We start from the raw sequence: 27,228 nt of genomic DNA, 5'->3' as shown, positions 1-27,228 counted from the left end.
ACTGATATTCTTAATTCTTTGGTTCTATTCCTATACAGAACAGAGGGAAATAAAGCAATATTGTTTACACGGCTAAGGTCTGTATGGAAAGCGCAATTTTGATTGCACATGCTACATAACATGACATGTGTACCCTCCCAGCACACAGGTACGCACACACAAACAAACACACACACACAAACACACTTGCATGCACACACACATACTCACACATAGTCCCAGTGGCTGGGAGGTCAACAATATGGAGGAGACAGAAAAGGACTACTGTCCACAGACATTCACACACACAGCCTAAGGCACTATGGCAAAGAGAAATGTGACTTACAGACTCTCCCACTCTCTAGAAGGAGGAAAACGAGACAAAACAACAGAAACCGACTTAGATGTTTTATAGAAACCCCTTGCATGTCTACTGTTGCACATAACAACCACCCCACAGTTAAACACTTCCCTCAGTTTAAAGGGATGGTCAAAGTCAGATGTTTTCATTACTCAAAAGTAGTCAAGAAGTGCAAAAACATCAGACAAACTTTGATTTGGAAGTGAATTATCCCTTTAAAAACAGTCTTTATAGTATCCAAATCCTATTTGGCTTGTTACAATTTTGGGCTATGTAATGTACTAGTGGTTATATCTGCCTTTTTGAGATGGTGGGTTCTGGGACACAAAGACATGATGATCATTAGTTCAGACAATGCATGTGGTCTGCGTGGTGGGGCCATGCACTGGATGTGTCCACACACACACACACACAGTCAAACAGGTCAACATGGAACATGCCAACGCAGCCTGAACACACACCATGCAGGCCATGTAACCATTTCAAACCGGCAGGCTCTGGGGCACCTGCAGTGTGAGCAACTGTCCACTTGGCTCCTCCATTTTGGCTCTGGAAGGTTTAAGGATAAGAGGGTTCATACGTAAGCACCTGACTTACGGTTTCATGTTGAAGATGTCGCGCACGCCCATGCTGGCCTCGGCGCGGTTGCGGTTGCGCTCGGTGAGGAACTTATCCTTGGTCCAGGTCATGTGGACTCGGTCAGGGCCAGCGTCGGCCTTGTCGTTAAGTGCGGCGTGAGACGCCGTGTTTCTGTCATGGATCAGCTGGGCCTGAAGGAGAGGGAGATGATGAGAGAGTGATAGAGAGCAAGAGAGAAGAAAAGAGAGAGGGAGAGAGAGACTACAGGCTCGAAACCATAGAGTTGCACAAACCAGGTAGGTTATTATAGTTGTGTTTTTATATTTGTTTTTATTTCTATTCATTTTTTCAATTTTGGGGAAAATTCTGTTTAGATTTACTCATTTTTACTTAGGTTAAGTAAAAATATTTATATTTATATGATTTAGTTTTAGAGACAGAAAGCATGCATGGGACGCTAGGGGCCATTGGTGTTGTATAGTTACTTGTGTGTTTTTTAGGATGTCACTTCTTGCAAATGAGGGGCAGTAATACTTAAGGTGATGGGTCAGGTCATTAGTTAGGTTTAAATTATAAAGTAAATCTCAATGCGACTTGGATTTTAAAATAACAGCACAGACTGGTTCAAAAAGTATGGTGGAAGAAAACTCTCTCTCGCCCATGTTTACACCAATCTAAATGCTTTTTAGTAGGACATGTAAACATAATCAAGTTAGCTATCTAGCCAATTTTTCCCTTATAGCTGGTGAGAGCTAGTGATAGTGAGGCACAAGCTCGGCGTATTAGAAACATCGACATCTCCCGGCCACATTTACCATCCAGATTCAGTAGCTTGAAAACCCTCAAAAAGCATGAAAACCCTATTTAACACCACATTAGATTTTTGCCTAAAGTTGAAAATTAATGAATGAACATAATTCATTATGTTTTTTATTTTATTTAGTTAGTTTTGGAGTCAAAGATAATAGTTTCTGTATAGTTGTACTTTTTCCGAACAGGTTGTTAATGATTTTATTTCAGTTTACTGAATAGTTTTTTCCTAATTAGTTTTAGTATCAGTTACTATAATAACCTTGCCTGGTAGCAACAACAACACCACTAAGACAATCAACAAACATTGTAAAAGCACTTATGACTGACTAACACAATCAAATCAAAATCCATGACGTGCAAAACAACACCAGTGTTCTCTAAACAGGCCAATATCCCTTTAATAAGGAGTGAGGCACCAAGTACTGTCTGGAGCTACAACACAGTGAGATGGAGTAATGGTGACGTCCACAGAGAATTAACCAGGTGGAGAGGGATGAGTGGAGAAAGGAGAGATGAACAAAAAGGAAGATTACACCACAGTGCACGCATGCGGAATGAGGTGAGTCCATGACATCCATTATGCCACTACGGTGAGTAACCTGCAGTTACACAGCCACGGTCACCATCTACCATAGAGGGTGTATCCGGGGATGACTTTAACTGGACATTTTGACTGGGCTTTAACCTACTTTAGGTCCCGGACTGATAGTAGCTGTGGATGTGGCTGTGCAAGTGTGGTCTCTGAGGGTTGGTGACTGGGGTGTAATGGTAGTCTCAGTGGGGGCGAGGGGCTGCAGTCACAGGGGCATTGGGGGTACAGATGGTGGGTGTTGGCTACCTCGTCCTCCTGTGTGTCCTCCAGCTCTCGACTGGGGCCAGATTCTGAGCCCGCGGCTCCGGTTTGGTTATTCCTCCTGATGGAGCTACGTGACGAGTCTGTGATACTCTGAATCTGAGGGCCGTGTTGCCCCGTACCGCATACGCAGCCAGACAGGAGAGGGGGCCAAAGATCATACAACGAACACTAGGCCAAGGTGGGCTAGGATAGCCCTGATAGACACAAACCAATAACATACAGGGGTGGCAGGTAGAGCATTGGGCTAGTTTCCGACAGGTTGCTGGTTCGAAATCCCTGAGCCGACTAGTTGAAAAAAGTGCCCTTGAGCAAGGTATTTAACCCTGATTGCTCACGTAAGTCACTCTGGATAGGAGTGTCTGCTAAATTACTAAAATGACAAATGTTTAAAACAATACAGTGACTTCAGAAAGTATTCACACCCCTTGACTTATTCCACAGTTTGTTGTGTTACAGCCTGAATTCAAAATGGATTCAATTGATTTGCTTTCTCATCCATCTACATACAATACCCCATAATGATAAAGTGAAAACGTGTTTTAATCATTTGTAGCAATTTTTTTGAAAATGAAATAATATGTATTCATACCCCTGATTCAATACATTGTAGACGCACCTTTGGCAGCGATTACAGCTGTGAGTCTTTCTGGGTAAGCCTTTAAGAGTTTTCCACACCACCAAAAGTCTTCACGCTCTGTCAAATTGGTTGTTGATCATTGCTAGAAAACCATTTTCAGGTCTTGCCATATATTTTCAAATAGATTTACAAACTAACCTGGCCACTCAGGAACATTCACAGTCTTCTTGGTAAGTAACTCCAGTGTAGATGTGGCCTTGTGTTTTAGGTTATTGTTCTGGTGAAAGGTGAATTAATCTCCCAGTGTCAAGTGGAAAGCAGACTGGACCAGGTTTTCCTCTATGATTTTGCCTGTGCTTAGCGCCATTCCTGAAAAACTCCCCGGTCCTTAATGATTACAAGCATACCCATAACATGATGCAGCCACCACTACACGTGAAAATATGGGAAGTGGTACTCAGTCATGTGTTGTATTGGATTTGCCCCAAACATAACACTTTATAAGACAAAAAATGTGAATTGCTTTGTCACAATTCTTGCAGTTGTACTTTAGTGCCTTGTTGCAAAACAGGATGCACGTTTTGGAATATTTTTATTATGTACAGGATTCCTTCTTTTCACTCTGTCATATAGATTAGCATTGTGGAGCAACTACAATGTTGTTGATCCATCCTCAGTTTTCTCCTATCACAGCCATTAAACTCTAATTATTTTAAATCATCATTGGCCTCATGTAGAAATCCCTGAGCGGTTTCCTTCCTCTCTGGCAACTGAGTTAGGAAGGATGCCTGTATCTTTGTAGTGACTGGGTGTATTGATACACCATCCAAAGTGTAATTAATAACATCATGCTCAAAGGGATATTCAAAGTCTGCTTTGTTTTTAACCCATCTACCAATAGGTGCCGTTCTTTGTGAGGCATTGGAAAACCTCCCTGGTCTTTGTGATTGAATCTGTGCTTGAACATCACACCTCTACTGAGGGACCTTACAGATACTTGTATGTGTGGGGTACAGAGATGAGGTAGTCATTCAAAAATCATGTTAAACACTATTATTGCACACATTCCATGCAACTTATTAGGTGGTTTGTTATGTACATTTTTACTCCTGAATTTATTGCCATAACAAAGGGTTTGAATACTTATTTACTTAAGACATTTCAGCTTTCCATTTGAATTCATTTGAAATCATTTCAAAAAACATAATTTCACTTTGACATTATGGGGTATTTTGTGCAGGTCAGAGATACAAATCTATATTTATATATATTTTTTAAATTCAGGCTGTAACACAACAAAATGTGGAAAAAGTCAAAGGTTGTGAATACGTTCTGAAGGGACTGTATGTCCTATCAATTTACTGTATGTCCTATCTATTTACTGTATGTCCTATCTATTTACTGTATGTCCTATCTATTTACTGTATGTCCTATCTATTTACTGTATGTCCTATCAATTTACTGTATGTCCTATCTATTTACTGTATGTCCTATCAATTTACTGTATGTCCTATCAATTTACTATCTATCTATTTACTGTATGTCCTATCAATTTACTGTATGTCCCTATCAATTTACTGTATGTCCTATTTCAATGTCCTATCTATTTACTGTATGTCCTATCTATTTACTGTATGTCCTATCAATTTACTGTATGTGCTATCAATTTACTGTATGTGCTATCAATTTACTGTATGTGCTATCAATTTACTGTATGTGCTATCAATTTACTGTATGTCCTATCAATTTACTGTATGTGCCATCAATTTACTCTATGTCCTATCAATTTACTCTATGTCCTATCTATTTACTCTATGTCCTATCTATTTACTCTATGTCCTATCTATTTACTCTATGTCCTATCTATTTACTCTATGTCCTATCTATTTACTCTATGTCCTATCTATTTACTCTATGTCCTATCTATTTACTCTATGTCCTATCTATTTACTGTATGTCCTATCTATTTACTGTATGTCCTATCTATTTACTGTATGTCCTATCTATTTACTGTATGCTTATAAGACCTCCCTAATGTAATATCAGGTAATAGAGCTTTCCAACCAAGTGAGGTCAGGGCACATCCATGGCTGTTCAATGTGACCCAAAGCACTGACAGACTAAATCACATTCCCATGACACTTTTCTCTTTACAGACCAACTTAAAGTAAGTGCACTCAAGAAAGACCTGAAACAATCGCTTTGCATTTAAAACACTACAAGATAAAGTTCTCAAGGAAAATACCATTCATTTTCTGATACAGGTGTTGCAAAACAATAACAGATTATATCAATGCTCGCTTAATTCCCATATTGACTTGGAGTGCATCCCAAATGGCAACCCATTCCACATTTAGCGCACTACTTTTGCCCAGAGCCTATAGGCCCTGTTGAAATGTAGTGTACTATGAAGGGAATAGGGTGCCATTTGGGGCACAATGTTGAAGGGCGATTGCTGCACTGTTGTAATGAGTGTACCCTGCAGACAGGGGGCGGTGTTACCTCTCTCTCCCTCTCCGTCCGCGACAGCTGCATCTGTTTCAGCATCTGAGAGCGCTGCTCCATCACCAGGGTCTTCTCATAGGTGAAGGCTGAGATGTCGCTGTCGTGCTGTACACACACACACACACACACACACACACACACACACACACACACACACACACACACACACACACACACACACACACACACACACACACACACACACACACACACACACACACACACACACACACATTATCCGAAGGGTAAACTAAACATCACACAGTTTTTATATTTAACAAAAACCCTGATGAAACTATTTTATTTTTTACCCCTTTTTCTCCCCAATTGGTAGTTACAGTCTTCTCCCATCACTGCAACTCCCCTACGGACTAGGGAGAGGCCAAGGTCAAGAGCCATGCATCCTCCGAAACATGCCTGCCAAGTCGGCACTGCTTTTTGACACACCGCTCACTTAACCCGGAAGCCAGCCGCACCAACGTGTCGGAGGAAACACCATCCAGCTGGCGACCGAAGTCAGCTAGAGCGCATTGGGACAAGGAAATCCCGGCCGGCCTAACCCTCCCCTAACCCCGGATGACGATGGGCCAATTGTGCGCCGACTCATGAGTCTCCCAGTCACAGCCGCCTGTGACACAGCCTGGGATCTAACACGGGTCTGTAGTGACACCTCAAGCACTGAGATGCAGTGCATTAGACCGCTGCGCCCCTCGGGAGACCCTTGATGAAGTTTTCTTGAATGAAACTTTGTATTAGTTTTAAAGTGTTTGAGGCACTTCCAAGATCTTCAGAGTACGAGAGTTTCTTCCTTTTAATATCTAAGGATATCAAAAGAAACTGACAAATATGAGAGACATTTAAGAGTGATTGAGCTACACCTCAGGTTTCGTCATCTCAAGCTATCGGTCAATAGGGAGATGTTAGTGCACCAGAGGTCTACAGGTAAGCTCACCATCTCTACCACCTCCACCTCTGCGTCCAGACGAAGGTGGTAGAGGAACATCTGCAGGTCCTTCTTCATCTGAATACTGTTGTCATCCATATTAGCCACTGTGAAGATACGCATCTTACACTTCCTCCACACCTGAGATACGTGGGGAGACAGGAAGAGATAGCAAGAGAGAGAGAGGGGGAGTGTGAACACAAGTCATCCCTAGCCTGGGGTATGGGTGTATAATGATACGTGCCCCTATTTGTGTGTGTTAATAACTAAGTGTGTGCATATGTTAGCGCGTTTGGCAGTGCATGCGTGTTTGTAATATTCCACCACAACAGACTGTGAATGGCGCCACTATAGATACCTTGTGCTGGCGAAGGAGGAAGGGCAGTAGCATGAGCAGTCCTCCATCATGGACAACCCACCACACGTCTATGGTGCCCTGGCCCAGGCGGTCCGCGTTGGTGGGGAAGCTGTCCACGTTCTTGGCCACAAGCAAGGCTTGATGGGCCGCTGTGGTCTCACGCACAGTCTCTGTGGAGGGGACAGAGAGAAATGCTGTTAAATTAGAGAATGCACGCCATCTCAGTAATGGTATTGCATGGGGTTTAGTACCATGTGATAGAGGTTATGCTCACATGACAAGTAAACGTCCTGAGCTAATTAATGTTAAGACCGTTTTGGTGTGGTCTCAAATCCAAGTGGGTCACACTGACTCACCGATGAAGTTCTTCCAGGATACTGGGTCGTTGGACTGTTTCCAGGTGCCGGGCCAGGCCATGAGGACCGTGTTGTGTTTCATGCCCCCAAGGCCTGCTGTCTGGATGAGGTGGGAGAAACCATCACGCAGGTTGGACGACGCCACCACGTGGCAGAAGCCCTTGGTACGCTCCGTCGTCATCGACGACTTGATGTTCTGTTGGAGAAAGTCACCAAGAGTGAGAAAATGTTTCCACTAGTTACCACAGCCAGACTGACTTGACACAATCGGAATGGACTCAACCTGGTAATTAATGTCTATGTTGGTCTACCAGTAGAAGGCAGGCAGTCTCTGCCAGTGGAATAAGACTGGAAATGTCAACAGCCACTAAACCTCTCTGGTTGGTTCTCTTAACAGGTCTCTCTCAGACACATAGGACACATCTAACTTACGACTGTTGAGACGCATCCACGGTGTAGGAGCTGAGCCCGTGACTACAGTACCTGCTCGGCCTTCTTGACCTCGGCCTCCTTGGTCATGTAAGTGCCCTCCAGCACGGAGCCCACGATAGTCAGGCCTTTGCCTGCTTTGAGCTGGGTGCAGAAGGAGAGCAGGCGTGGGTGTTTCACGGCATGGTCAGAATCCAGGTTCAATAGCAGCAGCATCTGGGGCCTACGACCCGGGAAGACAGGTGCGGTGAACCATCAGACAAGTCATACTGGATTGTATTATACAAGGCTGACCAAGACCCATACTGGTCCAACACATTGCTTTGATGATGAGATGATAAAGGGCATTGAATTTCAGATTATTGTCTAGCAATCTGTATTAACACCTGGGAACATTGCAGTGACATTTGTACAGACATTTGAGTTCCAAATGAGATTGCCATAAGCCTGCACGTCTAAAGGTGAACTTTTAAACACATCTATTGATGGGATTCCTGATCTCATCTCAGCAAGCCATGACACCCAGCATCTCAGATTTTTATTAAATCATTTATGTAGTTAGAAACAGATAAGATTAGCATTCCTGCAACATTATTTTGTTGAAATATAATTTGACCTAATTGATTGCACCCCCAAATTGGCCATTTTAATTTATAGGATTCATATAATATTAAATAAATATAGTACCCAACATCCGATTTCGACCAAACTTTTTTCTAACGATGAGTAAGATATGAGGAATCCAACAAAACAGTCAAAAGCCCCCCACGGACCCCCCACATCTCACGCCAATCCCACCCAGTTTTCAGTATCATGTTTCTATGTCTGACAAGTAGAATGGACCTGCGGCTCAGAGTATTGTTTCTTCATCCTGTGTAATGTTTTCTCAGTGAATTTGGTGATTTTTATTTTCCCCTGTTCAGAGTAATTAGTCATTGAAGTTGTTAGGTTGATGTCCCATCCTACATCCTGGTATTACCAGGTTCTGACCACTAGATGGTGCTGTTGGGTAATTCTCAAGATTAAATTACTTCACCAATCAGTGCTGTGGAGTGGGTAAGCGATTTCATCTGTATAGGAAAGTAATTAAGAGCAAATTGTATTTTGCCGTAACAGCATGGGTTAGTCACAATGAAAGACAAACACACACACACAGTGCTGCTAATCACAGTGTAGGGTGCAAGATGCAACTGAAAATTTGAGGGTGAGGCGGGAGAGGATGGAGGAAGATTGCCTTGAAGAGCTGGGCACCTTGTTATGACATGGATTATCTGAATTAGGCCCACGGAATTATACACGGAGGAGCGGCTTCTGTGGAGTAACTTTGAATATTGTTGAACTTCCGAGTTGGTTTAATGTTGGACCAGAGAAAACATTAGCTAGGTATGCTCCACATCAAAGAATGTTATTAACCGGTTCCCATGCTTTTAAAATAATGGTTCTGTTCCAAAACAGTATAGATCACTTTCGATTTCAGTTCGGGTTCGTTCCTCAAATAATTTAGCTATTTTCCAGCTGTTCCCTGAATCAGTTCCAACTCTTGGTTTTCTTACCTTGTAAGAAGTTTATGGACACCAACCCATAAAAATAAAATCACCAGGAACAGCACCATCTAGTGGTCAGAACCTGGTAATATCAGGATGCAGGATGGGACATACATCTAACAACTTCAATTACTAATTTCTCTGAACAGGGGAAAATAAAAATCACCAAATTCCCTGAGAAAACATTACATAGAATGAAGAAACAATCCTCTGAGCCGCAGCTCCATACTACTTGTCAGACATGGAGGATTCCTAACGGCTCCAGTATTGGTCCTGCTGTCGAAGGCTGGTGGCACATTGCCAGTTACTGTGTAAAGAGGCTTAGGGGCGCGTCGCGAGCCGAGCGTGGGCGGTGTATGAGGGTAAGTACTTGGTAGCCTGCCATTCTCATCAGGCCAGATGGCACAGGGAGAAATATTGATTTTGACGCTGTAGATTAGGGCTTTCCCTGGAAATGGGACTGTGGGTGATGCCAGGTGCATGAGGGAGAGGACCAAAGACTGACCTCATTCTTTCCTGATGTAAATGCTCCACTTTTTGGACAGGCACAGTCCTGCGGCTGCTATGCTTAGGCTTACTGGTATCTTTTTTTACAGTGAGATTACATAGAAGGTTCAGCGATTCATCAAATAGTAACTCTTTCTCTGGATTACTCAGATGACAAATGGTACCAATTCACTATGTTCTCCAGCATAAAATTATACTGTTGAGAAAGCCCCAAAGTTGGTTATTGCTGGTTGTTCAGCCCCAAAGTTGGTTATTGCTGGTTGTTCAGCCCCAAAGTTGGTTATTGCTGGACGTTCAGCCCCAAAGATGGTTATTGCTGGTTGTTCAGCCCCAAAGATGGTTATTGCTGGTTGTTCAGCCCCAAAGATGGTTATTGCTGGTTGTTCAGCCCCAAAGATGGTTATTGCTGGTTGTTCAGCCCCAAAGATGGTTATTGCTGGTTGTTCAGCCCCAAAGATGGTTATTGCTGGTTGTTCAGCCCCAAAGTTGGTTATTGCTGGATGTTCAGCCACAAAGTTGGTTATTGCTGGTTGTTCAGCCCCAAAGTTGGTTATTGCTGGTTGTTCAGCCCCAAAGATGGTTATTGCTGGTTGTTCAGCCCCAAAGTTGGTTATTGTAGGATGTTCAGCCACAAAGTTGGTTATTGCTGGTTGTTCAGCCCCAAAGTTGGTTATTGCTGGATGTTCAGCCACAAAGTTGGTTATTGCTGGTTGTTCAGCCCCAAAGATGGTTATTGCTGGTTGTTCAGCCCCAAAGATGGTTATTGCTGGTTGTTCAGCCCCAAAGTTGGTTATTGCTGGATGTTCAGCCACAAAGTTGGTTATTGCTGGTTGTTCAGCCCCAAAGTTGGTTATTGCTGGATGTTCAGCTACAAAGTTGGTTATTGCTGGTTGTTCAGCCCCAAAGATGGTTATTGCTGGTTGTTCAGCCCCAAAGTTGGTTATTGCTGGATGTTCAGCCACAAAGTTGGTTATTGCTGGATGTTCAGCCACAAAGTTGGTTATTGCTGGATGTTCAGCCACAAAGTTGGTTATTGCTGGTTGTTCAGCAACAAAGTTGGTCATTGCTGGTTGTTCAGCCCAAAGTTGGTCATTGCTGGTTGTTCAGCCCCAAAGTTGGTTATTGCTGGTTGTTCAGCAACAAAGTTGGTCATTGCTGGTTGTTCAGCAACAAAGTTGGTCATTGCTGGTTGTTCAGCCCAAAGTTGGTTATTGTTGGTTGTTCAGCCCCAAAGTTGGTCATTGCTGGTTGTTTAGCCCAAAGTTGGTCATTGCTGGTTGTTCAGCCCCAAAGTTGGTTATTGCTGGATGTTCAGCCACAAAGTTGGTTATTGCTGGTTGTTCAGCCCCAAAGTTGGTTATTGCTGGTTGTTCAGCCCCAAAGATGGTTATTGCTGGTTGTTCAGCCCCAAAGTTGGTTATTGTAGGATGTTCAGCCACAAAGTTGGTTATTGCTGGTTGTTCAGCCCCAAAGTTGGTTATTGCTGGATGTTCAGCCACAAAGTTGGTTATTGCTGGTTGTTCAGCCCCAAAGATGGTTATTGCTGGTTGTTCAGCCCCAAAGATGGTTATTGCTGGTTGTTCAGCCCCAAAGTTGGTTATTGCTGGATGTTCAGCCACAAAGTTGGTTATTGCTGGTTGTTCAGCCCCAAAGTTGGTTATTGCTGGATGTTCAGCTACAAAGTTGGTTATTGCTGGTTGTTCAGCCCCAAAGATGGTTATTGCTGGTTGTTCAGCCCCAAAGTTGGTTATTGCTGGATGTTCAGCCACAAAGTTGGTTATTGCTGGATGTTCAGCCACAAAGTTGGTTATTGCTGGATGTTCAGCCACAAAGTTGGTTATTGCTGGTTGTTCAGCAACAAAGTTGGTCATTGCTGGTTGTTCAGCCCAAAGTTGGTCATTGCTGGTTGTTCAGCCCCAAAGTTGGTTATTGCTGGTTGTTCAGCAACAAAGTTGGTCATTGCTGGTTGTTCAGCAACAAAGTTGGTCATTGCTGGTTGTTCAGCCCAAAGTTGGTTATTGTTGGTTGTTCAGCCCCAAAGTTGGTCATTGCTGGTTGTTTAGCCCAAAGTTGGTCATTGCTGGTTGTTCAGCCCAAAGTTGGTCATTGCTGGTTGTTCAGCCCCAAAGTTGGTTATTGCTGGTTGTTCAGCAACAAAGTTGGTCATTGCTGGTTGTTCAGCAACAAAGTTGGTCATTGCTGGTTGTTCAGCCCAAAGTTGGTCATTGCTGGTTGTTCAGAAATGCGGCATTAATGATGGCACAAACAAACGTATTTGCACATAAACCTAATCCCATGCACACGCACACACCTCCAGTTCTTGGTGTGGGGCGGCGCCTCCTCCAGGCGAATGAGGGCGTAGCGGGCGGCATTCAGAGACAGACCATTTATACCATCACCCCACTCCTTCTCCGCCCTGGAGATTGAGAGAACAAGAAAAAGGAGGACTCAGAAACACAATCAAACATGCGTCCTGTTTGTGATAAGGGAACCAATGTACCATGCTACTGTGGAATCCGGTAACTCTTACCCTCTGTATTCAATGTACTTGTAGATGCAGCCAGCGATCAGCATGGCCACCAGGGCATAGTACCAGGAGGAGATGAACATCAGGGAGAGACACAGACTGGCGCCCAGGAAAGACAGAGCCCTGTGGAGGACGAGAGACGGACGAGAGCATGGAGGTCACAGTCAGTCATATAGAGTACATTTTGACAGCCCAAAAATGACAAGCTGATTCCTTAAGTAATAAAACCTATCATATTAATTCAGATACTCTGCAGGGTACTCGGTTCAAAACAAGATAGCACATGTCAATCCATGCCGTCCCCAGGTGGGGTGAGTCACTTGAGTGGGTTGAGTCACTAACGTGATCTTCCTGTCCAGGTTGGCGCCCCCTCGGGGCCGTGCCATTGGCTATAGTCAGCCTTGTCTCAGGGTATGAAGTTGGTGGTTTGCGGATATCCCTCTAGTGGTGTGGGGGTTGTGCTTTGGTAAAGTGGGTGGGGTTATATCCTGCCTGGCTGGCACTGTTCGGGGTATCATTGGACGGGGCCATAGTGTCTCCCCAACCCGTCCTGTCTCAGCCTCCAGTATCTATGCTACAATAGTTTGTGTCGGGGGCTAGGGTCTGTTATATCTGGTCTAATTACCCAGTCTTATCCAGTGTCCTTTGTGAATTTAAGTATGCTCCTTCTAATTCCCTCTCTCTCCCTCCCCTTCCAGAGGACCTGAGCCCTAGGACCATCTGGCCTGATGACTCCTTGCTGTCCCCAGTCCACCTGGTCGTGCTGCTGCTGCAGTTTCCACTGTTCTGCCTGCGACTCTGACTCTCTGACTCTCTAAGCCAACTGACATTTACTCCTGAGGTGCTGACCTGTTGCACCTTCTACAACCACTGTGATTATTATTATTTGACCCTGCTGGTCATCTATGAATGTTTGAACATCTAGGCCATGTACTGTTATAATCTCCACCCGGCACAGCCAGAAGAGGACTGGCCACCCCTCAGTCTGGTTCCTCTCTAGGTTTCTTCCTAGGTTCCTGACTTTCCCTTTCTAGGGAGTTGTTCCTAGCCACCGTGCTTCTAGATCTGCATTGCTTGCTGTTTGGGATTTTAGGCTGGGTTTCTGGACAGCACTTTGTGGCATCTGCTGATATAAAAAGGTCTTTATAAATAAAATTAATTGATTGGTTAATGTGCCTATAGAAATCGGAATGCACCATAGCACTGCAAACAACTGAGCTCGTTCCATGGAATAGCTCAGCAGGTCACAATTGGGCTTTACTGTGGTATATATTTACTGTTACTGTGAAACCTTAATCCCAGACAGCAAATACCTTTCTCTGTTTTAGTACAGATCCATTTATTGCTGGACACGCCATACAGGTGTGTGTGTGTGTGTGCATTCACTATACAAGCTTACACGAGCTGAAGGGTGGACCTTGAATACTTGGCCAGTTTAGGGTAATGAGTTTTATGCGGTCGAGTAGGGTTGGAGGCAGTGGCAAGTCAAATTCAAAGACTTTCAAGAACTTTACAAGTAGTAATAATTATTTTAAAGGACCATCAATTCGTAATAGTACATATTATGCAATTGCTTCTAGTCGCCACCAGGTGCCAGTATATAACCACAAACTCATGAAAAAAATGAACTTAGTATTTTTCTATTTGACCTTTATTTAACCAGGTAGGATAGTAGAGAACAAGTTATCATTTACAACTGCGACCTGGCCAAGTTCTACTCAATAATATGCTGTTTCACTACTTATTTACTACATATACGAGTGGTAAGTCAGTACTGATGATTTTGTAATTTGAGTAGTGATGAGCAGAGTTCTTGGGACATGTTTTTATTAGGTATTTTACTTCTTAACAGCTACAAAAAAGCATCTTGCTTCCGACTGGCAGCTAGTGTCGCCGGTCAGGAGAAGGGCGGTGGGCTGTGTGAGGAAAACGGCATGTGAGCGACCACCAGAACTGCAGGAGCGCGGGTGCCCCATGAATGAGGCGAATTGCAGTTAACAAAATTATAAAATGCAACGTATAAAGTGCTGGTCCAATGTTTCAGCATCTCAGAGAGAGCGAGAGAGAGTGAGTGAGTGAGAGAGTGAGCAAGAGAGAAAGAGAATGTGTCCTCGGGGGGGGGATCTGCCACTCAGCCCAATTACAACATTCTCAGGTAGAGTAAGGAGGTTTGCTGCTAGGCTAACAGAGACTGCTATAGTACTGGAGAAAGCAGGAGAAAACAGTGAAGCTAATTTGAGAGGGCATTCGAACAGCCAGCAGCACCATATAGAGAGAGAGAGGGGGGCTCCCGTTTACCAGTGGTAGAACTTGAAGCGGGGTCTCCAGTTAGGGGTGCGCAGCAGTGTCTGGAGGGCACAGGCCAGGTTGACAAACAGGTAGCACATCAAAAAGAACCTGAGAGTGAGAGAGAGATACATAATGAGGAAGTGGTAAGATTACACACGACTACCATTTGTCAGTAAACCTCCAGAGACCAGTTCTGCAACACTACCTTTAGGCTACAATAGATGGGAAAGCAAGTGTGAGAGGGAGGGATGGAAGGAAGAAGGGAAAGAAAGAGAACGGTAGAGAGAGAGGGAGAGATGTAGAAAAGTTGTGAGAAAGGGGCGGAGAAAGTCAGACAGACGAGTGGAGAGGGGGTTGAGACCAGGAGAGAAGAGGGAGGAGATGATAGTAAATGGGGGTACTCACATGGAGAGGATGGGGGCGACAGCGTCCAGAGAGGCAATGAGGATGCCGATCTCACAGATCCCACCAGTCAACAGCAGGGCCCAGGTGGGCTCTCCATTAGCTTTGCCATGACCAAACACCTGGGTCACAGGGAAATTCCAGAGAGTTAGTGTGTGTGTTGCTGTGTGTGTGTGTGTTTCTACAGGTGTGTGTGTGTGTGTGTTCTGACCTGTAGGAATGGCACAATGCCGTCTCGTGCGATGGCCTGTAGCAGCCGGGGGGCTCCAGTGAGACTCTGCAGACCTGCTCCACAGCAGGAGAAGAACGAGCCAATCACAATCACCCAGGGGGAAGGCCAAGCAAGAATGCCAATCACCAGGTTCCCTTTGACCGAGTCCCCAAACCTAGGACAGACGGACACACACACACACACACACACACACACACACACACACACACACACACACACACACACACACACACACACACACACACACACACACACACACACACACACACACACACACACACACACACACACTAGAAAATTACTCAGACAATACGCACATACACACGGAGACATGCATACCCAAGCTGCTGAAAGTAGAAAAATACCTTGCCAGCGAGACAGAAACCCTTTGACCATTGTGTGCCCAGTGTAATTAACTTGAACTCTTAACCTGACAGTGCTATGTGCAACAAGGGGCTACTATGTGTCACAGACAAATAGCTTTTTTAAGGGGAAACTGTGATGTTTTTAAACCAATTTTTCAATGTCCCCAAAAACTATTTGGGCTTCTTATCGCTTAATGAGGAGACACCTTAACCCATGGTCTGTTCCTACTTAAGAAAACAGGAGTTTTTAAGGTAACTACAATAATTCAAGCAAAGATTGAATGTCCAGATGAGGCTCAAGAAATAAACAAGACATTTGTGCTGCTTTCATACCAAGTGTGAAAAGTGAAACAGCACTTACTTGTCTCTGAGTACCACTCCCTCGATGCAGGCGCCAAACAGTATGACAGAGGAAATGTCTGGGTGACGCAATTAAGGAAATTGGCCTCCAGAGGACCATAGGTGAAAAACCAACCAGGGTCACATTCATTTGAGTACCACATGGATTAGAGTATAGCAGGGAGAGACTACCTGGACTTGTCCAACAAGGAATTCTCAATTGTGATTACCATTGCAAAACTTGCTGTCTCTGCCTGGCCGGTTCCCCTCTTTCCACTGGGATTCTCTGCCTCTAACCCTATTACAGGGGCTGAGTCACTGGCTTACTGGGGCTCTCTCATGCCGTCCCTGCAGGGGGTGTGTCACCTGAGTGGGTTGATTCACTGTTGTGGTCATCCTGTCTGGGTTGGCGCCCCCCTTGGGTTGTGCCGTGGCGGAGATCTTTGTGGGCTATACTCAGCCTTGTCTCAGGATGGTAAGTTGGTGGTTGAAGATATCCCTCTTGTGGTGTGGGGGCTGTGCTTTGGCAAAGTGGGTGGGGTTATATCCTTCCTGTTTGGCCCTGTCCGGGGGTGTCCTCGGATGGGGCCACAGTGTCTCCTGACCCCTCCTGTCTCAGCCTCCAGTATTTATGCTGCAGTAGTTTGTGTCGGGGGGCTAGGGTCAGTTTATTATATCTGGAGTACTTATCCTGTCTTATTTGGTGTCCTGTGTGAATCTAAGTGTGCGTTCTCTAATTCTGTCCTTTCTTTCTCTATCTGTCGGAGGACCTGAGCCCTAGGACCATGCCCCAGGACTACCTGACATGATGACTCCTTGCTGTCCCCAGTCCACCTGGCCATGCTGCTGCTCCAGTTTCAACTGTTCTGCCTTACTATTATTTGACCATGCTGGTCATTTATGAACATTTGAACATCTTGGCCATGTTCTGTTATAATCTCTACCCGGCACAGCCAGAAGAGTACTGGCCACCCCACATATGCTCTCTCTAATTCTCTCTTTCTTTCTCTCTCTCAGAGGACCTGAGCCCAAGGACCGTGCCCCAGGATGACCTGACACGATGACTCCTTGCTGTCCCCAGTCCACCTGACTGTGCTGCTGCTCCAGTTTCAACTGTTCTGCCTTATTATTATTGGACCATGCTGGTCATTTATGAACATTTGAACATCTTGGCCATGTTCTGTTATAATCTCCACCCGGCACAGCCAGAAGAGGACTGGCCACCCCACATAGCCTGGTTCCTCTCTAGGTTTCTTCCTAGGTTTTGGCCTTTCTAGGGAGTTTTTCCAAGCCACCGTGCTTCTACACCTGCATTGCTTGCTGTTTGGGGTTTTAGGCTGGGTTTCTGTACAGCACTTTGAGATATCAGCTGATGTACGAAGGGCTATATAAATACATTTGATTTGATTTGTTTTGCTCCGTTTTGCTATGGAGTGCCCAAATGAATACAACCTAGCTTTACAGTTCACATATAACAACACATTGACTTGTCAATGTTTTATAATAATTTGGTAGGTGCTTAAATGTGTCCTATTAGACACGTGTATGGTTGGGCTGTTGTTGCTGTCATTAAAGATACAGATGAAGGTGGTGGTGGCGATGGCCATGATGGTTCCGATGGGGATGGACTTCTGGGCGTCCCTCAGGTCACCAGATCTGTTGGATCCAGCCATGATTCCTGTGAAGAGGGGAAAGCAAGTATTATAACATTAAAGTAAGAAAGTAAGAGCTGTGTAAGAGCTGTGCTGCAGCTTGTACTTTGGTGGGTCTTAGTTCGGGTTACTGTCTACCATCAACACGGCAACAACAGTTCATGTAAAAAAATGTTTGTTTTTTTATATTTAAAAAAGTTATAAATAGCTTACTTATGCTTACTTACTACTTATTAATGAAAGTTCTTCTAAAAAGTGTAAAGCGAATAACCAATTGAAACAAGTGAATGTGCCTTGGTCTTAATCCCTTTCCCAAAGAGCACCTTCCACCTACAAAGATCCACCATTGTGTACCCTAGCAACGCTTCCCTGACAAGTGGATATCCATGTGAACGTACCAGTGACGGAGGGGAAGTAGATCCCCACCAGCAGGGTGAAGAAGGTGGTGATGTCGTTGGCCACGTATGGCATGTAGATGTCCTGGGATGTGTCTGCAGCCGGCTCTGATGCCTGGTGCTTATTCTCTACCAGCATGCCGTTAGGACCGTAGTCCCCCCAGATGTTATCTATATGAGGGGGAGGAGGGGTGGTTAGGAGATAGGGAGAAAAGAGGTGGGAGAGGGAGTGGGATGGAGCAGAGGGAGATGGAGCGGTGGGAGAGGGATGGGGGGAGATGGAGGGGGGTGGAGGGTGGTTAAGAGAGAGAGAGAGGGAGAAGAGAAGAGATTGAAGGGGAAAAAGAGAGAGAGGAAGGGAGAAAGAAAGATCACTAGTCCCTATCCTCTGAAGGAAGAGCACAGAGTTCATATGGAACTCATCAATCACCTGCCAGCACAGGCCCAATTCCATAACTTCGGGAATTTGAGGACTTTGGAAGTGATGATGGGGGAGTGGACATCAATGTCAGAGATTTGGAATGTCCTGAACATCTTGGACGTTGTGGTAACCCAAAACTATGACTTCTGGCAGCTGTGGTAACCCTGCAGTTCAGCATAAATCTATGATGGATCTAGATGATACTGGGCTGACTGAATTGAAGACAGTCCCATCTGTCATGTAAAAAAAGATCCTGTCAGTAAATAAGCCAGGGAACAGTTCGACAAGACTTTCTTCAAGCACCACTCTGTTGGATCTCAGGAATGGATCCCGTTTCCTGTACATCTTCCTAATCTGATTTTCACAAGCGCTTCAAAAGCGGCGGCAGGGTAGCCTAGTGGTTAGAGCGTTGGACTAGTAACTGAAAGGTTGCAAGTTCAAATCCCGAGCTGACAAGGTTCAAATCTGTCGTTCTGCCCCTGAACAGGCAGTTAACCCACTGTTCCTAGGCTGTCATTGAAAATAAGAATTTGTTCTTAACTGACTTGCCTGGTTAAATAAAGGTTAAAAAAAGGCAATATAGTAAGTAGTCAGAGGAGCACATACGGCATTATGCTTTACAAATAAACTAATGATCGTAATAGGGGTTCGGAAGCACAGGCTTTACATTAAGGTATAGTTTACCGCACAATCAAAGTTTGTTGGATAATTTCATCCCAAATCAGTTTTGTAGACCTCATTACATGCATTAGGAGAAATCTGCCGTCACAAAATGCCAATTCATGAACAGAGCAGATAGCCACCGTCTAAAACAATCTTTGTAAAGGTAGTCCGTCACCTCTTATGACCCCGCTGGTCAGGCCAGGGATGCCCTGGATCACAGTGACGTTGTTTAGGGTGAAGTACTCGTTGCAGGTGGCGTTGAGGTCCGGAGAGTCACAGAACAGGGACCACAGCTTGGTAGTGACCGTCACGTTGTCCACCTCCATCGTCTTCAAGCACTGGTCGAAGTTGTGGTTCTGCAGCGTGCGGTTCCCCAACAGGCAAATGCTGGGAGGAGGATATAGAACGAAACATTGAAATATTACATTTGACAAACAAACAAAAAAACAGAGACCTTAGACGTTCTGAGGAGACGTATGATCCGAGGTAAGACTAATGTGTGTGATCTCTTCTAGATGTTTCTGGTTGTATTTTTATACAAGGCTGTGAGTTTAGACTCACGGGAAGTCTGGCGGTTCGAAGGCGGTCTTGATGACTCCGGCGTAGATGGCCAGAATGGAGAGAATGACACAGGCCAGGAAGACCAAGGCCAGCTTGTTGACGTACTTGACACCCACGAAAACCACCAGGGACATGAGGGTGAGGCAGCAGGTGCCGTACACCCGCATGTTGTTGAGCAGTGCCTCAGCCTCATCCTCCTTCTTCTCTGCCTTGAAGATGGCCGCGCTAGGCACAATGTAGGTCTGGGAAGAGAAGGGAGATGGGGTGTCATCAGGGAAGTACAGTTCAGTAAAAAGGTACAGCGTTTTTGCACGTTCAAAAACCAGCCTTATCTGGCAGTGTTGTTATCGGTTCAGAGCAGGTGGTCACAAAAATGATGGTATCTTTGCAAAGGATACTCACCAGTAGAATCTCTATAGTACCGAGGATGTACATGGAGCCAGCGAAAGTGGTCCCCAGGTAGAAGCAGAGCCCCACGGCCCCGCCAAACTCTGGCCCCAGGGACCTGGAGATCATGTAGTAGGAGCCTCCAGCTTACAGACCAACAACGGGGGACAGAGTCAGTCACAACAACAGCCTTTGGGGAACTCACTTTAGGGTTTATAGTGGAGTGGTATATATTGTTCCCTCTGGTGCTGGAACCCAACTCGCTAATCGATTTAATCTTCACTTGAAGTTGAAATTCAACGTAATGTCTTGAGGTGAAGGGAATTATAGGGCAGCTCAATTGTATTTTGAAAAAGTAGAAATGTACCATTATCCATGTTGGAAACCTACCTGGAACCACACCATTTGTAGCAATGGCACTCATTGATATGGCGGTCAGCATTGTCTGCAAAGAGCGAAAAAAATCTCTAAATATTAGATTAGGTTCAGCAGGAGCAGTATTTTTGAATCTAAACCTCATGGAATCTACAGAAAAATAATCAAAAGGGGAGCTTATCCTATATTTAGTGGCTAAATGTCTCAGCTATGGCTTATAAATCTTTGGGAACACAATCGTGGGCGGCTGGGTAATTGATATGAACCCCGTTTTCGTGAAATTGGTCTGTTTCGGGAGTGTTTAACGGGTTTCAAGGATATTTGTATCTAACTGGTTGGTGGTTACATAACACTTCTCCTGCCCTTGAGCTGACACGGGTGGCAATGATTGATCAAAATAAAGCCCTGTCCCCTGCTTCCTGCTTTTCTTTCAGGCCATGTGCTGAACTGGAGAAAAGCCAATTAGCTGGCAATTTACCCCCTAAAAACAGCTTATCCATTTGAATGGAAGCAGCATTCAACAGAAGGCTACATTGGTGTCTGTTGTGTGGAATGAGTGAAATGGAAAGTGCTGTCCAGTGTATGTCTAGCCAGGTGGAAGTGAACAGGATGGATGTGTGTATCTTTGAAGACACAAACGACACACTCAGAAAAAAAGGTGCCATCAACAACCTAAAAAGGAGTCTTTTTGGATCCAGGTAGAACCATTTTGGTTTCAGGTAGAAGCCTTTTGGGTTCCATGTAGAACCCTTTCCACAACTACCTTAAACTTAGTAAATTAAGGCTCTTTATGCAGTTCTGATTGCATTGAATAGGTGAGCTTTGTACACTGGCTCACCTCTCCTGTAGGCTATTCTTTCAATTCTTTACTGACATACTTTGCATTTAGCCATGTAGAAAGTTAGAACCCATTTCTTCATTATTACAACGAGAGGACAGAATGTATTTATTCGTAGTTGTGTGAACTTATCTTCCACATGTCTAAAACAATATTGGTTCACACCACTGTATGCCAATCACAATGAAAGCCTACTATTATTACTTAGCCTAAACTATTACTTAGTAAAGCCTACTATTATTACTTAGCCTAAACTATTACTTAGTAAAGCCTACTATTATTACTTAGCCTAAACTATTACTTAGTAAAGCCTACTATTATTACTTAGCCTAAACTATTACTTAGTAAAGCCTACTATTATTACTTAGCCTAAACTATTACTTAGTAAAGCCTACTATTATTACTTAGCCTAAACTATTACTTAGTAAACTTAGTAAAGCCTACTATTATTACTTAGCCTAAACTATTACTTAGTAAAGCCTACTATTATTACTTAGCCTAAACTATTACTTAGTAAAGCCTACTATTATTACTTAGCCTAAACTATTACTTAGTAAAGCCTACTATTATTACTTAGCCTAAACTATTACTTAGTAAAGCCTACTATTATTACTTAGCCTAAACTATTACTAAACTATTACTTAGCCTAAACTATTACTTAGTAAAGCCTACTATTATTACTTAGCCTAAACTATTACTTAGTAAAGCCTACTATTATTACTTAGCCTAAACTATTACTTAGTAAAGCCTACTATTATTTAGTGATCATGTCGACACATTTTGACGAGCAGTGGCTCTTCGATGACATAGAGACAGCAACAGACTCGTGTCTCACACACACACACACACACACACACACACACACACACACACACACACACACACACACACACACACACACACACACACACACACACACACACACACACACACACACACACACACACACACACACACACACACACACACACACGCACACACACACACACACACACACACACACACACACACACGCACACACGCACACACGTGCACACGCGCACACACACACAAAAGCTGCTCAATCCATTACAGTCATTAGGTAACACACTGGGAGTCGCGTGGCTTCTATTGTTCATAGCTCTTAAGCCGGTGGGCGAGGAGGAGAGTACTTCCGTCCGATAGCGCAAAGACAGGAAGGGCTCAATCTTGAGCCTAGCCTTAAGCCTTTCTCTCTCCCGCCGCACCAAGGCTTTGAGAAACCATTGTCTGAGGGGGCTGGGTTAATAAATATAGCCAGGCCCCTGTGTGTCAGCGAGGCTTGTGGCGAGACAAGACAGAGAAGATTAGATATCAAGCTGCCAGGTGTCATCAGTAGCGGGAGCTCTACGTCGCTCTAAGTCGAGCTTCGCAGCTAAATATAGGGGGATCAGTGACCAGGACTGACTAATTCACTCACTCCCTCTCAATCTTTCTCCCGCTCTCTTTCTCACACTAACACAACACCACCCCACTAATTCTTAATGGGTTGGTAATTTAGCAGATTCTGATGGCATTGTCTGCACAGTTTTTAATATACATACTGTTAGTATTGACATCAATGACCACAGCCTTCAAAGATGTTGTACAAAGGGAGCTTTTGAAATAAATAGTATCACCAAAGATTATCTATTATATTAACAAGATGGTCGAGTTACCACTTGAACAATGGAAATACATGTCCTCAATGGACGGAAGGCAGGCGAGAGGCAAGATCAGGTGGGAGCATTCCGATATAAAAGTTGCCGAAATTCCATGTTTGTCCATTTATATCTGCACACCGCAGGACTGCGGACTGCGGTCTTCGTTCAACCTAACATAGTCTTCAGTCTCTGGTTAGGTAATGGTCCTCTGTAGCTCAGTTGGTAGAGCATGTCGCTTGCAATGCCAGGATAGTTGGTTCGATTCCCAGGGCCCCCATACATAAAATGTATGCACGTGTGACTAGGTCGCTTTGGATAAATAATTATATACTTACACAGGAACAGGTCATAACCACAATGGCCAGGGACTCCATGATGCCAGCGGTGCCCACGATCCAGGTGAGGCGCAGGAACAGGATGACCCCCAGGATGTTCTGCAGACAGGGCAGGTACACCCCGATTAATGTGCCCAACGCAGGACTCTGAGAAGGGAGGGGGGCAGGGTGACGACAGGTAAAGGAGATCAGTTTCACTATATCAATCATATTCAACTACTGTAGCATTTAGAAATGGATTACATTTAAGATATTGCTTTTCATTATCCGTCATGACAATTTGATATGGGGTTAATCCCATCCCCCATCATAGTGTACCACGCAACTATTATATTACCCAGACCCACTACTAGGACAAAATGCCCAAGTGAAAAGCATCGGAAAATGCATTTTTCTTTAAAAATTAAATATTATTGTCTGGTCTGGTACCTTATATGACGCCTTGGCCAGGAGCTTAATAACACGTTTGTAAGATACATGAAATTAAATCCTTGTTTCCCGCAATTGAAATCAAACACCCCACCAATTATTGTGTTTTTTGATAAATACATGCATTCAAGGTCAAAAATATACCAAGGGGTCATGGAGATACAGTACACGCATTGTTGCTGGAGGAAAATGTCCCATTCACAGAGTATAATAGCTTGATCTTATCACCTCCTGGAAAAAGTACAGCGAAGCAAACAGTTCTACCCTGCACCGTGATTAAACTTTCCAGAACTTTCATCACAGGTATCGCCCTCACAGATCCATTCCAGACAAAGAGAAAGAGAAGTTTCGCAACAGCTCAAGAAAGGAGGGGGTACCGTGATTGTTAAAAGAAACGGAAACGGACCTGAAAGTAGAGTACCGTCTCCTATTTCTTCAAAGTTGTTCAAACTTTTTCGACCATCTCTCAATCTATAACTAAAGGAAAGTCCCACTATCCTGTTCTGAGAGTGGAGACCTGGACAGGCCAGGGGTGTTATTCTCACTCCATCCTTGGCACTCTAGCACCAATCAGAAATGTCTATCCGCATCTGGTCTCCATGCAGAAAATGTGATGGGGCAATTGGCATGGGACAGAGGCTGTGGAATTGCAGCACCACTTGGAAAACAGTGTGGGTATTTTCTTTAGATTTTTAGCAACAAACTGACTTGGAAGAACAACTTAATAAAAGGTTCCTCCAGGCTGAAACCGTGAGAGAAGTAGTATAAAGGGCTGGGTTGTGTCAGACCCGTGGAAGAGAATGAGGTTTGTTCATAAACATCCTTTTCTTTTTTTTTCCTTTTTTTTTTTACTTGTAAATTTATGCTACAGTGCATTCGGAAATTATTCAGACCCCTTGACTTTTCCCACAGTTTGTTACATTACAGCCTTATTCTAAAACGTATAAAATAAATGTTGTCCTCAATCTACAAACAATAGCCCATAATGACGAAGTGAACAGGTTTTAAATATGTTTGCAAATGTAAAAAAAATGTTTTTATTTACATAAGTATTCAGACACTTTGCTATGAGACTTAAAATTGAGCTCAAGCGCATCCTGTTTCCATTGATCATCCTAGAGATGTTTCTACAACTTGATTGGAGTCCACCTGTGGTAAATTCAATTGACAGAACATGATTTGGAAAGGCACACACCTGTATATATAAGGTCCCACAGTTGACAGTGCATGTCAAAGCAAAAACCAAGCCATGAGGTCGAAGGAATTGTCTGTAGAGCTCTGAGACACGACTGTGTTGAGGCACAGATCTAGGGAAGGGTACCAAAAAATGTCTGCAGCATTGAAGGTCCCCAAGAACATAGTGGCCTCCATCATTCTTAAATGGAAGAAGTTTGGAACCACCAAGACTCTTCCTAGAGCTGGCCGCCGGCCAAACTGAGCAATTGGGGAGAAGGGCCTTGGTCATGGAGGGGCCCAAGAACCCGAATGTCACTCTGACAGAGCTCCAGAGTTCCTCTGTGGTGGTGGAAAAACCTTCTAGAAGGACAACCATCTCTGCAGCACTCCACCAATCAGGCCTTTATGGTAGAGTGGCCAGACGAAAGCCAATCCTCAGTAAAAAGGCACAACAGCCCGCTTGGAGTTTGCCAAAAGGCACCTAAACGACTCTCAGAGAATGAGAAACAAGATTATCTGGTCTGATGAAACCAAGATTGAACTCTTTGGACTGAATGCCAAGCATCACGTCTGGAGGAAACATGGCACATTTGGTGAAGCATGTTGGTGGCAGCATCATGCTGTGGGGATGTTCTTCGGCAGGGACTGGGAGACTAGTCAGGATCGAGGGAAAGATGAACGGAGCAAAGTACAGAGTGCTCTTTGATGAAAACCTGCTCCAGAATGCTGAGGATCTCAGACTGGGGTGAAGGTTCACCTTCCAACAGAACAACGACCGTAAGCACACAGCCTAGATAACGCAGGAGTGGCTTCGGGACAAGTTTCTGAATGTCCTTGAGTGGCCCAGCCAGAGCCCAAACTTGAACCCGATCAAAAATCTCTGGAGAGACCTGAAAATAGCTGTACAGCGACACTCCCCATCCAACCTAACAGAGCTTGAGAGGATCTGCAGAGAAGAATGGGAAAAACTCCCCAAATACAGGTGTGCCAAGCTTGTAGCGTCATACCCAAGACAACTAAAGGATGTAATCGCTGCCAAAGGTGCTTCAACAAAGTACAGAGTAAAGTGTCTGAATACTTATGTAAATTTGATGTGTTTTTTTTATACATTTGCAAAAAAATCGAAAAACCTGTTTTTGCTATGTCATTATGGGGTATTGTGTGTAGATTGATGGGAAAAAAACTATTTCATCAATTTTAGAATAAGGCTGTAACGTAACAAAATGTGTAAAAAGTCAAAGGGTCTGAATACTTTCCAAAAGCACTGTAAATACCCATTGATTCTTGAAGAAAATAACTTAAAGCTTCATGAGCTTGAGTTCAAATGTCACACCATCAAAACCCCAAATAAAAGCATTTGTTTGCAAACAATGTCATTTTAAACAAAACACTGTGCAGCTCAAAACATGGTTAATAAACCTATAATGTTGATATCATGGATGGTCAGTCCATGACTTTGAGAGTGGTTATATTTCTCCAGCCCCATCCCTCAGCTGTTTATCAAGTCAGTGGCGGGGTGTCCACTTTGTTATTGTTCAAACTGTAGATTGCCCCTTTAAAGGACAACACCAGATAACGCAACAGAACACCAGATGAATTCAGCCCAGAAGAAAAAGAGATTGCATGAATGATTATCAACCATGCTTTTCACCCCATGGGACCACATGCCCCTTGGGTCTCCCAAGATGTGCAGCGGTCTAAGGCACTGCATCTCAGTGCGAGAGGCGTCATTACAGACCCTGGTTCAATTCCAGGCTGTATCACAACAGGCCGTGATTGGAAGACCCATAGGGCGGGGCACAGTTGGCCCAGTGTCGTCCGGTTTAGAGTTTGGCCGGGGTAGGCGGTCATTGTAAATAAGTATTTATTCTGAACCGACTTGCCTAGTTAAATAAAGGTTAAAAAAGAACACAGGCCCCTTCAACGATCACACTGTTTCAGGAGGGGGTGCGCTGCAAAGCCTATTGCACAACACCCAGACTTAGGATGCATCCGAAATGAAAGCTTATCTCATAAAGCGCACTATTTGTGACCAGAGCTCTGGTTAAAATGAGTTGCACCACATAAAGAACTAGGGCTCCACTTCAGATTCTGACCTGCATTCAATTCTTGCAGTTTTGACCACATTTCCTGAAGAAAACAACGGTCTGTGACAAGTATGACAAGAATGTGTTTTTGACGTCGTTGTGGTGGCCAGAGTCGTTTGATTTCTTTATGGGAGGATGTGGGTGTGGTGGTGGCTTTCTTGGAGCATAACAAGTATTTATTTACAGGATGATATCTCATGAGATGCATTTTCAACCATGTCAAAAAAATAAACACACACACACACACACACACACACACACACACACACACACACACACACACACAC

The 27,228-nt window shown here is 44.1% G+C and overlaps 1 protein-coding gene across 7 annotated transcripts in view; it reads right to left on the bottom strand.

Annotated features, from left to right (window-relative positions):
- slc12a7b (solute carrier family 12 member 7b) overlaps window positions 1–27,228 on the bottom strand; it is a 72,752-nt gene that overhangs the window by 6,090 nt on the left and 39,434 nt on the right. For 4 of the 7 annotated variants that reach the window (XM_046355882.1, XM_046355888.1, XM_046355884.1 and 1 more), the window contains 21 exons: window positions 23,250–23,396; window positions 20,431–20,485; window positions 20,056–20,186; window positions 19,654–19,895; window positions 19,268–19,479; window positions 18,012–18,179; window positions 17,541–17,639; window positions 15,984–16,041; window positions 15,237–15,411; window positions 15,029–15,147; window positions 14,633–14,731; window positions 12,338–12,457; window positions 12,119–12,223; window positions 7,811–7,979; window positions 7,328–7,523; window positions 6,972–7,141; window positions 6,623–6,754; window positions 5,668–5,775; window positions 2,571–2,684; window positions 938–1,110; window positions 326–340 (listed from right to left, as the gene is read on the bottom strand). In XM_046355882.1, the coding sequence (XP_046211838.1) occupies window positions 326–340; window positions 938–1,110; window positions 2,571–2,684; window positions 5,668–5,775; window positions 6,623–6,754; window positions 6,972–7,141; window positions 7,328–7,523; window positions 7,811–7,979; window positions 12,119–12,223; window positions 12,338–12,457; window positions 14,633–14,731; window positions 15,029–15,147; window positions 15,237–15,411; window positions 15,984–16,041; window positions 17,541–17,639; window positions 18,012–18,179; window positions 19,268–19,479; window positions 19,654–19,895; window positions 20,056–20,186; window positions 20,431–20,485; window positions 23,250–23,396 (2,807 nt within the window). The remainder of the gene's footprint in view (window positions 1–325; window positions 341–937; window positions 1,111–2,570; window positions 2,685–5,667; window positions 5,776–6,622; window positions 6,755–6,971; window positions 7,142–7,327; window positions 7,524–7,810; window positions 7,980–12,118; window positions 12,224–12,337; window positions 12,458–14,632; window positions 14,732–15,028; window positions 15,148–15,236; window positions 15,412–15,983; window positions 16,042–17,540; window positions 17,640–18,011; window positions 18,180–19,267; window positions 19,480–19,653; window positions 19,896–20,055; window positions 20,187–20,430; window positions 20,486–23,249; window positions 23,397–27,228) is intronic. The other 3 variants (XM_046355883.1, XM_046355886.1, XM_046355887.1) reach the window with 3 other exon arrangements.

Source organism: Oncorhynchus gorbuscha, linkage group LG07 (assembly GCF_021184085.1).
Source record: "Oncorhynchus gorbuscha isolate QuinsamMale2020 ecotype Even-year linkage group LG07, OgorEven_v1.0, whole genome shotgun sequence".
In the NCBI taxonomy this organism is placed as follows: domain Eukaryota; kingdom Metazoa; phylum Chordata; class Actinopteri; order Salmoniformes; family Salmonidae; genus Oncorhynchus; species Oncorhynchus gorbuscha.
This window is presented reverse-complemented; position numbering and strand designations above follow the sequence as displayed.